At 46.5% G+C, this 13854-nt stretch overlaps 1 protein-coding gene across 1 annotated transcript in view; it reads left to right on the forward strand.

The window, feature by feature from the left end:
• Window positions 1-13854, forward strand: part of XPO4 (exportin 4) — a 1090854-nt gene that overhangs the window by 804973 nt on the left and 272027 nt on the right. Inside the window, exon 16 of the mRNA XM_069640448.1 lies at window positions 11681-11855. Coding sequence (XP_069496549.1) covers window positions 11681-11855 — 175 coding nt within the window. The remainder of the gene's footprint in view (window positions 1-11680; window positions 11856-13854) is intronic.

The following is a 13854-nucleotide window of genomic DNA, read 5'->3' on the forward strand; positions in this document are numbered from 1 at the left end:
CACTTGGTGTCCAAATGTAGTTTTGATTGTGGCCTTATTTATTTGGGCATAGAATTGATAAGTCGATTACACAGCAGTACATCTCTTAACTGTATGGCTGTTTTGTACTAAAGTGCTTAGTCAAATGTATGTTTTTGACCCGCACAACTCGCTACAGCATTAATTCAATCATTTGAATTTGCCAATTGTTTGCTGGTCAGGGTGCCTAATATTTGTATATACTGCCTGCAATTAATTCAGAATGAAGTGGTCCATCAGAATTTCAGCCTAACAAAGTATCTGTCTACCTGACATTTTTTGGCTCAGCTTAACTCGCTTCTGGTCAAACAAAGAGTCATTTCTAAGACACATTTTATCACCTATCATTGTCTTCTTTCCTCTTCACCTAAATCTTTGGTCTCAGTATTTAAGACTTGTGTACCTTCCTACTACTGTCCCTTGTTTTAAATGAGCGTGAAAGTCTAGTTAAGCCTTTGTAACATTGGAACCTAAACTTTGGAATCTTCCTTTATCTCTACATAAAGCTGTATCACTCAACATCTTTCGAAAATGATCTTAGGAGACTGTTGTACAATGAGGCTTTTGTGGACCTAACTTTATTTACAAACTTGATGTTATTGTTAAAGTAAGCTAGCGACAAGAAGTTGTACTCTACAACTGGCTATAGCATAACAGCCTTTTGGTAAAGAGGGTGGTACATGGAGCCAGAGGCTACAGTGTCCTTATTTGGCTTAATACAGACCTCTGGTAAGGGATGTACAACTACCTATCATAATGGCAGAACTGAATGTGGAAGCCAAGCCCCTCTAAAGATACATTATGAAGCAGAGCAGTCCGGCTCAACTTCAGGAGGGAAGCAGGGCTGGTAGGAATGATCAGTTGGTCCATATAGTTAACCAAGTAATACGCCAAACACTGGTATCCTGAAAAAATATACACAGAAAATATCAGTTTAAAGAGAAGTGCTTTAGGCACACAAGATAGAAATAGTATATGTATTTCTACCACAACAGCCTAACATATGATGCCACTATCTGCTGATGGGTGCAGTAGAGGGAGGGACACAATGATATTTGCATTTTACACGGTCATGATCAATACCAAAGTTGCCACAAAAACAGAAATCATAGCATTTCTGCCGCGCTAGCACAAAGGAACATGGTCCAGATACACACCAAAGAGTAAATGTAGAGCTCGACAGGAGAAAAGAGGGAGACACACTATACAACATAAACCCAAAAGACAAGATTAGTTTAGACATACATGTTGGGTATGATTTTCATATTTGCGATGAATCTTCCAGGCCTGCATCAACCCCAGAACATTTTGCTTCGACTTAGTGATTATTTTCCCTCGTCTCTAGGTGAAGGGGAATCCTTTTCCCTTCACCCCTAGTCCGTTACTCTTTTTATGGGTAACGTTTTTATGTCTCTCCATAGTGTATGGCTGGAGTTATAGTTTCCTATAACTTTTGGGTTTAGGCTGGGTTGCCCCTTTGGGCTTCCCTTTTAATTTCTCTTTCATGTACTTGGGTGAACTACTGTCCCCAAGGGTTAAAGAGGGATTTTCATCCCCTTTACATTTATTTTAGTGAGCCAGCACGCCCCATCGTATGTGGACTTTTGGGGGGTATAATGCATCCCCTTTCCCACTTGAATGGCTGGTGGCAGTGGTTTTACCTTAGTGACTTTTTAGTCTTATTACTCGCAGGCTGTTAAATCAACCTAATTAATGCACAGAAGGGACACCATTCGAGGGGATTGTGTCCTCCGACGTATTCCACATCTATGACGGGTAATGACCACAGCTGTGCTGCTTTGGAAAATTTTTCAGCCTAGGCGTCCTGCGTCGATACGTTGTCCCTCGAGGATCGACGTCACCAGATGTTCTATATAGGACGCATGGCGCCCGTTGCCTCAGTTCCGTTTTTTTCCGCAAACGTGTTTGCTTGGAATCTCGGCGCGCTCGGTTCTTCTACTTCGAGAATGATGTCTTCTACACAGAAGTCGGGCTTTAAAAAATGTCGGGACTGCGGTTCCAAGATGTCCATCAGGGACCCGCACGACGTCTGCCTCTGGTGCCTCGGCAAAAGCCACGCCACCGATGACTGCCAGTCCCTGACATCGAAGGCCTTGCAGGAATGGAAGAAGAAATTAACGGTAGGTAGGGTGTCTAAGCCCCATAAGTCGAAATCCGCTGGGCTGACGACTCAAGGGGCGACTCTCCATGTCGGCGAAAGTCCAGGGGGGTCTCAGAGTGGTTCTCACCATTCCTCTGCCTCTTCTAGGCATTCTCGGAAGCGTCGTCACCGGTCGCCTTCCCCGTCCTCGTCGGAGGACTCCGCCAGAAGGCGGTTGACTTGTCCCACCAAGTCTTTATTGCCGGCCGAATGGGAGGCATTCCGCCAGCATTCCGCCAGCAGATGATGGCGATTTTCGAATCGCAGGGCACTGTACCGCCCGCGCCTTTGAGAGAAGCCGACAAGGAACGGGATAGGGCCACCACTCGCATCCCTTTCGGGCTCGGGTGGTCGTCGTGATCATCAGGAGCCGTCGAGGTCCCGATCGGACAAGGTTGATCACCATAGCCGTGCCAGATCCAGGTCCCGGTCCTCAACGCCATCGAGACCTTCGGAACCTGTGAAGCCTTCCAAGAAGGTGTCGACGCCATCGGCACCGTGTCCGTCGAAGGACTCTCTCAAGGCTCCGACTTCGAAGAAGTCGTCAACGCCATCAGCGCCTCGGTCAACACCGATTCCATCAGCGCCCTCAACGCCGTTTGTGGAGGATTTGCCGGAGGTGCCCCGGAGGGCTGTGGAGACTCTGAGGAAGGCTCTCAGTAAGTCCGTGAGGCCTGTTTTTGAGCCCTTCTCTGTTCCTCCACCCAGATTGAATTTATTCCAACCTTTTGGATTATATTTCGGAGGTGGAAGAAGGGTCAGATGAGGAGATGGTTGTGCCTCCTAATGTCCCTGATGACCTGTTGTCTGGTCACAGTCAGATGGAAGAACATAGTCAGTCCTTGCATGACGCCAGTGGGCTTGACACCTCTCCAGAGGTGGAGTTTGGCAGACCTGAGCCTGGTATGCATGCCGAATACTCATATAGGTGTCTCATGTCGAGGGTGACTGAATACTTGGTGTGGTCATGCTTCACCTGTTGATTTTCTGCAGGATGATCTGACGGATATCCTGGACCAAGGTCCACGCACTGACCCGGTGTTGCCATTTCATATGGCTTTGCAAAGAAGGGTGGCAGCGGCAGCTTGGACTGCTCCGGAGAGTCTCCCGGCAGTGAATAAGTCTCTTCCGAAAAAATTCTGTCCAGCCAGTGGTGACCCCTGCTACTTGTCGACGCACCCAACTCCCGAGAGTATGGTGGTGCATGCAGCTACGGCCCCCACAAAGCAGGCTGCGTACCCTACCATCCCTCCTGATAGGGACGATAAGCGCTTTGATGGTTGGGCGAAGAAGGTATTTTCATCTGGGGGTATGGCTTTGAAGGCAGCCAACTCAGTATGTGCCTTGGCAAGATTCACACACACTCTTTGGCGGCTGAGCATATACCTGAAGGGGAGGCACGGGATGGTTTTCTAGCCCTTGTGCAGGACGGCAAGGATGTCCTGTGTGAAGCCGTTCAGTCGGTTTTGGACACAGCAGACTGTGTCAGTCGGTCCATGGCTGCGAGCACCGTGATACGCAGATTTGTGTGGATGCGGAAGTCGGGGTTTGCTCCTGATGTGCAATCCCGGCTTCTCAACATGCCCTTTGATGGTGTCCATCTGTTTGGCAGCAAGGCTGACGAGAGAGTTTGCAGACCTCCAAAGCTGCAGCGAAGTCAACCTGTGCCTTTTTGTCCTAGGGAACAGCAATGAAGGGGAGGTTCCTTTCGGTACTACTCTTCCTCTGGTAGATCGAGAGGAGCTGCCAGTCAAAGGGGCCACCGTAGGAGTACCAGAGTTGGAAAGCAAGCTACTCGAGGTGCCAAAGCCGCTCGTGCAGTTGCCTCTTTGCCCTCAGGCACTGCCGCATCCGCTCAATCATGAGGCTATGTCACATGGTTCACCGGTTGGGGGCAGACTTGCGCAGCATCTTGGAGAATGGCGTGCCATTACTTCAGATGTGTGGGTTCTGAAGATCATAACCCACGGCTACTGTCGCCCCTTTCGGCAGAGGCCTCATGACAATCCACCGGGGAAGCTCTCTTTGAAGAGTCTGGATCCGCTCCTTGCGCAGGAAATCCTATCCCTGCTGGAGAAAGGCGCCATAGAACTGGTGCCTGTAGCGGAGAGGAACAAGGGATGGTATTCCTCTTATTTTTTTATCCCGAAAAAAGACTGGGGATTGAGACCCATCATGGACTTGCGTTGGCTGAACGAGCGCCTCAGGAAGGACAAGTTCAAGATAGTAACTCTTTCTCAAGTCCTCCAGGCCCTTCAACTTCAGGATTGGTTGGTGTCTCTCGACCTCAAGGATGCTTACTTTCATGTGCTGATTCAAACAAAGCACAGGAAGTACATGAGGTTCGCGGTTGGCGACTCGCATTTTCAGTTTCGGGTCCTGCCATTCGGATTGACCTCCGCCCAGGGAGTTTCACCAAGCTGATGATGATGATGATGGTGGTGGCGGCAGCATATCTCAGGAAAGGGGTGATTCATGTCTGCCCCTACCTGGACGATTGGTTGATCAGGGCACGTTCTCCCGAGCAAGCCCTGGATCATCTGTCCGTCACCTGCCACTCCATTCACAAGCTGGGCTTCTCCCTCAATTTAAAGAAGTCCCATTTGACACCTATCCAGCGGCTCCAATACATTGGAGCAGTGCTCGACACTTCCCTGGGGTTGTGTTCGCCTCCCCAGGTGAGGGCTCATCACATTCTGCAGATGGTGGACAAATTTCAACGTGGCGAGAGTCTCCCGGTGTTCGAGTTCTTGAGGTTGCTAGGCTTCATGGCATCCTGAATTTTCCTGGTGCCAGAGGCCAGCCTGCGGATGAGATCTTTGCAGTGGGCGCTGAAGATGCAGTGGTCACAGTTCTCTGGCAGGGTGTCGGATCCTGTTCAGATTCCACCCTCGTCGCGCAGGATCTTCTGTGGTGGGCTGCCGATGGCAATCTGATGAAGGGAGCTCCGTTTTGGCAACTGTCCCTGGAGGTGAAGATCGTGACAGACGCATCCCTCACTGGGTGGGGAGCTCATGCCAACGAGTTGACAGCCAGCAGCCGTTGGTCTCCATCGGAGTCCAGACTCCACATCATTCTGTTAGAGCAGCGGGCTGTCTGGCTAGCCCTGAAGGCTTTTCTGCCGTCTGTGCGGGGGAAGAATGTCCTGCGCACGGACAATACGGTGGCCATGCACTACCTCAACGAAAAAGGGGGGCAGGGTCACTCCCGTTGTTCAGGGAGGCGATGCAGCTCTGGTTCTGGGCCATCTAGCAGGAAATTTTGATCTCAGCAGTTCATCTGGCCGGAGATGAAAACGCGGCGGCAGACGCTCTGAGCAGGCAGAGCACAGTCTCTCACGAGTGGGAGCTGGCTCAGGAAGTTCTGTTGGAGATCCTCACCCTTTGAGGAACCCCACAAATGGATCTCTTTGCCACCAGTGTCAACCGGAAGTGCGAGATTCTGCTCGCGGGAATTTCCTCCAAGAGGAGCCTTAGAGGACGCGTTCGTAGTGGAGTGTCCTTCCCACTGCTGTATGCGTTTCCTCCAGTTCCCGTCATTCCGCAAATGTTGCAGAGGTTACGGAGGTTTGGTTCCCGGATGATCCTTGTTGCTCCGGCATGGGCCAGGAGAGCGTGGTACCCGGACCTTCTGTGTCCATCTGCCCTCCACACTGTCTTCCCTACTGAGAAGATCTGCTCTCACGGAAGGGGTGTTGGGTTCTCCATCCAGAGGTCAAGTCTCTCAGCCTTCTTGCTTGGTATCTGAAAGGTTGAGGTATAAGGATTGGGACCTCCCCGAAGACGTGATGGAGGTGTTGCTTTCGGCCAGGCGGCCCGCAACAAAATCCCTGTACCGTTGCCGTTGGAGAGAGTTCTGCGACTGGTGCAGTGTACAGGATGTGGATCCTTTCCAATGTTCCATTCCTTTGGTTTTGTCTTTTTTGCTTTCTTTAGCCCACAAGGGCCTGCAAGTGGGTACCATTTAGGGTTACCTGGCGGCGCTGTCTAAATTTAAGCGCTCCTCTGATGAATGTTCTTATTTTAAGATTCCTTTGGTTTCACAGTTTCTAAAAGGGCTAACTAATGTGTTTCCACCGTCGCCTTTCCAGGTGCCGGGATGGGATTTGAATTTGGTTTTAAAGTTCCTGATGGGGAGCTCCGTTTGAGCCCTTACATTCTTGTCCGTTGCTACTGTTATCCTTTAAAACTGTATTTTTAGTTGCGGTTACTTCTGCACGCAGAGTGAGTGAGTTGCAGGCACTTTCTGCCAAACCACCCTTCACTGTGTTGCATAAGGACAGGGTTGTCCTTAGGGTGCGGCCTTCTTTTCTTCCGAAGGTTGTGTCGGAATTCCGTTTGAGCCAGAAGGTAATTCTTCCGGCATTTTATCCTCCTCCACATCCTGGTAAGAAAGGGGAGAGGCTCCATAGGTTGGATCCTAGGAGAGCTTTGAGTTTCTATCTCTCACGGATGTCCCGGATCAGAATGGACGATCAGCTTTGTTGGTTATGCTGGAAGGCGTTTAGGTCAGGCTGTTTCCAAGCAGACCTTGTCTAGATGGATCATGTTGACGATCAGAGTGTTACCGTTTGGCGGGAAAGGACCCTCCAGTAGGCTTACGGGCTCACTCTACTTAGGGGCATGGCGGCCTCCACTGCTCTACAGAGGGGCGTTCCAATTCGCAACATTTGCAAAGCAGCCACATGGGCCTCTGTCCATAATTTTGCGAGACACTATTCCTTGGACTCCATCCATGGGCAGGATTTGGCCTTTGGTAAGGCAGTCCTCTATTCAGTGATTTGATTGGGCATTCTAATTAATTAGTAAAAAATAAATTCCCACCTCCATAAGTTGGTACTGCTTTGCGACTGTCATTGATGTGGAATACGTCGGAGGACACAATCCCCTCGAAGAACAAGTTACTTAACTGATCTGGTAACGTTCTTTCGATAGAATGTTCCTCCTCTGTATGACGTCTGTAGCAATTCCAGCAACCGGAGAACCTGCTGTGTAACTGGAGCTTGATGTAACCCTTCCTTCAAATTGACTGGAGTGTCCCGAATGAGACGACTCCTACCCAGAGGTTGGTGGGATCCACTGGTCTCAGGAAAACCTGCATTTTGAGCCATCCCACGGCATGCTGTGACCTTGCTGGGCTGAAAGCCACCAATACTCTTGGACCTCAAGCTTCAGTGCGGTGCATGGTCTTCTGAAGTCTGCATCCGTCTGATACTTTGGTTAACTCCTCCTCTACCTCCAGAGACACTGTTCTAATCCCTGAAGTCCCCTCACTAGAGTGCAGGACCGAGAGCGTGCAGAGAATCCAACCAGCGATATTCATTCTTCATATGGCTCCTGTAAAAAAAAAAGTACCAAATCCAGAGAGCTGCGAGAATCCATGAAGAAACCTTTTTTTGGAGGCCACCTCCGATGACTGCTGCTGCAAGTTCCCATCCAGTGTCCAGTTCTTTCTTCTCCGGACCAAGAATCCAGGGACATGGTCCTGTGCTGCTGAATCTTGAAGGCATCCACTCTTAAACTCTTTTCTCCTGAGCTACTTTGTGGGCTTGGATATTACTTACCTTAAGTCTGGTGTGAATCATGTGAGGTTGAGTGGGTGATTCATGTGGTTGGGAGTTTGCCCATACCACTTGCCCAGGTCTAAAGCTGCAACACATATAGGGAGCCTTCTTTGAAGTCCCTAAACTCTAACTTTGAAAGAAAGTGAATACGTACCTGTTTATGAATATCGCCTATGAAACTTTGGCTTCCCTGCAACTGAACCCTATCACCCTGCCTACAGCTGGCACTTAGACCACTAGGGTCCCTCTTCTGCCTTTGAGAGAACTCCTGCAGTAGACTAGGGAAGGAATGAGTAAGAAAAGGATTCTGCCTTGAAAGTACAACAAGTGTAAACATACTTGCTAAAGAAGTATGTGTGGTAGCTGTATCTCTGTGAAAGAAGAAGTTACAAAGTGTCATTAAGTGTATGCTCACCTTCGAGTTGTATTCTGCCCCTCTGAAAAGTGTATACACTGCTTTGCTAACTTTGATTGGTGTTTTCCCCCTTCTAAAAAGCAAATCGTGTTGGTACTGTTTTATCATTGCTTAACTGAATGAGTGTAAAAGCTTACGAATAGGATTTACCTGTCTTGAAATACATTCTTTCTTAAAGTGTAACATTGGGTTTTGCTTTCCCTGGTCTCCTTCATACAGATCTAAAACAGTCATAGGTTTATATAAGTATATATAACCTGGTCTTACTCCCCATGAATAGTATATCACTATGCTGAATGTATAACCTTAGGTGTGACTCACCTTGACTTGCTTCTTGCTCCTCTAAAAAAGGTTATACCTTAGTTTGCAAACCTTAGGTATTGGGTTGTTTTTTCTGGTTGTGTTTATATGATGTTATAGTACTTACTCATCTAAGAATTATCTTGGTCTACTTTTATTTAAATGAACCCTTTATTATTACAATACATAGCGTTTCTTTGGACCATGTGCATGCTACAATTTCTTTGTACCAAGCTACAGCCCTCTCTCCCTGCTAAAATAAGCCTGGCTGCTCTGTCTACGGTACCACACGTTCTCAGGTGGTACAGCCTTATACTAAGAGTGGATTTATGTACTGCCTCGGATGCATAGTTTTTAGAAAGACTGTCCTAACAATGCAGCACCAGCCTCAAGGTCTCATTACACTCCTAGCGAAAGACATATCCGTGTAGCAACAAGTAACACATAATAGCAGGAATATTCAATGGCAGGACTGTAAAGGATGACTTGAAAAATGCTGCTAAAATCAAGATCAGCCCACAAAGTCAAAATAAAATCAAACAATACTGCTAGTCTGTACGACTCCTGCCATTCTTAGGGCAGACAATGGTACAGAAGCAACCACACGTGAAACTGTGTAACAAGGCATTTCCTGATACAAAAAATTAATGCAGGACTTAGAAATGTAGGGAAAATCAGGAACACCAGCTAAAGGTTTTAGTCTTTGAACCTAAACTGCAGGGACTCAGAGGGAAACCAGGAAACATGTCCCTGTCCAGGTTAGTGCCAGTTGGTCATTTCCAGAAGCGTTTAAGGTAAGTTTGAAAGTTCCCAAGGAGTACAGGACAAAGTCAGTAGGCAGTTCTGCAGTTGCAGTGAAACACCAGGTCAGTCCCAGTTCACCCCACAGGTACAGAGATGTTGGAAAATATACAAGGGACCCCAGAGAAGACCCTTTTGAAGCGATTCAGGACCAGATTCAAGACCCAGCAGTCACAGTACAAGATTCAGCACCCAATGCAGGTCAATGGGGAATATTGATGGGTCACCTGAGGTTAACTATCAGAAATAACCCATCGACCCAGGGCTCGGAGGTAGGTACTTTAATTTTGGAAAAACAGTTATAGCAAGGTGAGTGGCAAGTTCTGATCAACATTTACAGGGCAAGATGAAGGATCCAGTCACCCAGGTACTTTAACCCCTTAGCCAACGACGACCCCATTGCCCCGAAAGAGCAATCGTTGGCCTTCCTAAGAGTGGGACCCACCATCCAGAAGCAAAGGCAGCGACATAGGCATCTCCCGAAGGACATAACCCGACCAAGCCCGGTTCCGGCAGCAAAGGAGGGACAGCACCACAGCTGAAATGGTCCTATCACGAGACAACCATGGAGGCAACCCAGGAAGACCCAAGGCCAACGCCCTTCTAGGTGACTACAGCTACCAGCAACAAGGCAGGCGACTCTAGCGGTAAATGTTGGGAGCCAGCAGTAAAAGACCCCAGACAATGTCCCAAGATGGAACTCCTAGACCAAGCCAATGAGGAAGGCCCAGGAAGGACAGCCAGCAAATGGAAAAAAAAAGGACCAGAGCTTATCCCAGGACAAAATGTCCAGACAGTATGGCCAGATCTGGCCTTCAAAAAGAGCATTCCGAACTGCAAAACATGCTCCAGCAAGTATGTAAACCTGTTCACATTCTGATGTCCGACAGAATTGATGGTGTGCACAGGGCCTCCCCTAGATATACTCATATTCACAGGGGTTGGCCTAAGCCAGCCTACCAATCACACCAGGGGGTTTAAAACAAAGGTTTTAGCAGCCAGGCAATTGGGTTGTTCCTAAAAACTGCCAAAAACCCCAGGATCACCCGCACAGGAAGTATGGTGGCCTGCCCATGGTCAGAAACTACCCTAGACAAGTTTAAACCATTGTAGAGGTTTGCATGGTTGGGCTCACAATGAGCCCATGTGTGAACCACAACCATTTTGTGTCCTGCCTCATGGTTTCACTGAACAAAGGAATCCTAAGAAATAAAATGCCAAGAGTAGGACTTAAAATAAATACATCGGTACCACAATGACTACCGTTAAGGTACGGTGGCCTACTAGTGCAGGTGAATCCGCTAGAACCCTGGGTGAAATCAAAACTAAATTACATCTGCCACCAGCCCACTCACCAAAACAAATGTAGGGTTATGCAAATCACTTGTGGGCAAAAATGGTTTGCCCTGAGCTGAAAGCCGTATGGGCAAGCCGTGTCCATATACTCAAAGGGTTACAGTGGTCAAGGATACTTAAACAGACATCCCTCTGACCACAAACACAGGTTGGAGATTCCAAAAATGAAAACAGTGGGGGAGGGAGGTGGGAGATTTTTGGACCCTAGATCGGTTAGCAGATCTTCCAAAAACGGATTACTGCGCTACCAGTTTTAAATCGCAATTCTTTTTGTAAACAATTGCATAATATTTCAGTCTGTACAAATGCCTGTCATTGAATATGGCATTTTTCCACTGGTGATTCTGCTTACATTTTCATCCAGTGTCTAGAGGACTACATACCCAGTTCACCTGTAGTATGTTTTTGGTAAACAATTAGCAATTTCTGTGGAAAAAGTTCTAAAACTGTATTCTTGTGTAACACTGGTACAGATCCCCAAACCAGCAAAACTCTGAAACGAATTGGTGCAAAAAACTCATCTTTTGAAAAGGCTGCACTCAGAAACCGTGTATGGATAGGGAGTGCTTTATTATCTGTAATAATATACTAATACTGACAGGGTAATCGTTTTGTTGAAGGACTTTCGAAAAGTACTTCACGGAATATTTAATTGATAAGCAAAAACCATCATATTACCGTTGCCTAGGTACTTAGAAAAATATTTATACAATTTGAGGTTCCTCGAGCTTTGTGAAAAAGCTAGGGAAATGACCAGTTTGTGTGTTTTGGTTTCCATACATGAACTCCAAGTTAGGGCAGTGAACAGCTAGTGTGGAATATGCCTTTACCTGCACTTTCAATTAGCTGTTTTTTCTATTTTATGGCTTTAGTAAGACTGTTTGAAAAATATTTATTTAATTCGGAGTGTTAAGTTTCAGAAAGTAATTACAAGGTTCTTGTGACTGTTGTCATCCTGTTAGACTATGCTGGTATGCAGAGATTTGATATTACTCCTGCTTGATCTAGTATATTCAATTTAAGTGGAATGATAATGTTTTTATTTTTTTACTTGATTTTTTTCTAGGGCAAATGTAGTAATTCAGTGTGAAAATTGGTGGAATTTGGCCAAGCAGTTTGCAAGACGAAGCCCACCTCTTCATTTGTTGTCCAGTTCTGTACAAAGAACACTAATGAAGGCTCTCGTTTTAGGAGGGTTTGCTCATATGGACTCGGATACAAAACAACAGTACTGGACAGAGGTAAGAAGTTGATGCTGTTGCTTTCATTGTAGCAACCCATTTAACACAGTGTGACTGACTGCGCCTGTTTAATGTGTACTTTCGGATACGCTGTTTGCGTAGCGTTTAAACTGTTAACCCTTCTATACGTTTGCCATTTGAGAATTAATCGTCATTTTGATCAGTGTAAGATGAATGAAGGCCAAACACAGGTACTTCATTGTATGTGCAATCAGACATTTTAAATCAAATTAAAATGTAAAAGGGGACAAACCTTTTTCAGACATTTGATGTATGCTTTCATTGAATATGTTAAAGACCTGATCAAGATTTCAGATCGATTTTGGTACAAAGACCAGCCCCATTGCACTGTGCCCTGCTGGTTTTCTAACATATGCCTGTCAAATGCCATGGATTTGAATTGGTTTGAGCACTGTTGTGCTTGGAACTAAGCTAGATACGTCTTTTTATTGTTGATCCTCATAGACATGTTTGGCTGATTAAAAATATATTTTGAAGTTTCCATTTTTCATACACCACCACTTAATTGCCTGAATCATAAAAACGTATAAAGACATCTAAAAATATTGGTAAAGAAATGTAAGCAGATTTCTGGTTTATGGGAAAAACCTTGTAAGTAATGTTCCTTTGGACTGTACCGACTATCAGTCTCTTGGTGCAGGCTCTGAACAGTTAATACTGAATGCAGTGGACGAGGCATATTAACTGTTTTCTCTGCAATGGACTAAAATAAAGAACATCCAAGAGCTTTTACACAATCAAAGCTGGGTGATGCATTATTTTTTTACTAATCAGAATAGATTTAACAAAGCTGGACATTTGCTTCTTTCCCAACCTTGATCACTATCGGGGAGCTGGCATCCTTCTGTAAGCTTGTCAGTCTGAAATGCAGGTGGCTTCGTTTTTCTTCATGCTTGTTTTTGCAAGTAAATTTCCATCATAGTGACACATTTTAGAACAAAAAAGGTAAAAGGCAAAAGATAGTGCCATGCATGGCAAACATGCATTCCTTTGCCTGGCTTGACTCTCCTACATTTGGACACTTAACCTTAAGGTGTGCTCATGATGCTCATGTCTAATTCTGTAATGGGGAAACCTTCAGCTTTGGTCACCTGTTTGGGGGTGCATGATTAAACATGTCTGCAGTAAGTAGCAACAGACTAGTGGATCCTAAGGTGATTGTCTGGGCACTGCCTCCTGTTCAAAGAACACCCCCTACCAAAGCCATCTACATTCTCTCAGGGCCTTATTTTAATCCAGGAGGTTTCAGAGCTACCGTGCACAGGTTTTTTGGAGCTTCAGTCATCTCTCACCGTTCAGTGTATATCTTGTATCCCAAAAAGTAAGGGTGTCTGTGCATTTGCTCTGTGGCCTTTCCTAGATCTTTACCTTCTGACCAGCTTCCTTTGAAAGGGAAAGTTCTGAATGGTGTCTGTTAAGATGGATTTCTGAACTCTGACCTCGTGGGCAGAGGTTCAGAAGGCAAGCCTAATTTCTTGGAACAGGGTAACCTTCGGGACAAGCCAGACCAATCAAGGTAGCTTGGCGGCGGTCAAGACTACGTCTCAGGAGGGGTGAGGGTGACTGAAAGACCTCAATGAGCACACAGAGTAAAGGACACTTAAAAATCACTTCCAGTCAGGTGTAGCTATATTAAAAATACAAATACATTTCTCTTACGTCCCGTCCCTTTTCCTCCATACTGTATGGGCGTCCCTTCCAAGGGACGGGAGACAGAACCTTCCCGATCAGAAAAAACCTTCCCCTTTAAAGGACTGTCCCGGGTCGGCTCGACCTGGGGAAGGTGAAGGGGCAAGATGGCCAAAGGAACAGGACAAAGAACCTTGGTGGCATGGCCATTTTGGAGCCAGGCCACCTATTCGTGCCAAACGCGGTAATCGCGGTTTACTTGGCAGGAAAGGGTTAAAAATATGCAAAATTATAAGCTCCCACCAGCCCTATGCAAGGCACATCTGCACTTCTCCTAAAAAATCCTCTG

The sequence above is a fragment of the Ambystoma mexicanum genome, chromosome 7q (assembly GCF_040938575.1).
Source record: "Ambystoma mexicanum isolate Mex_15411 chromosome 7q, UKY_AmexF1_1, whole genome shotgun sequence".
Taxonomy (NCBI): domain Eukaryota; kingdom Metazoa; phylum Chordata; class Amphibia; order Caudata; family Ambystomatidae; genus Ambystoma; species Ambystoma mexicanum.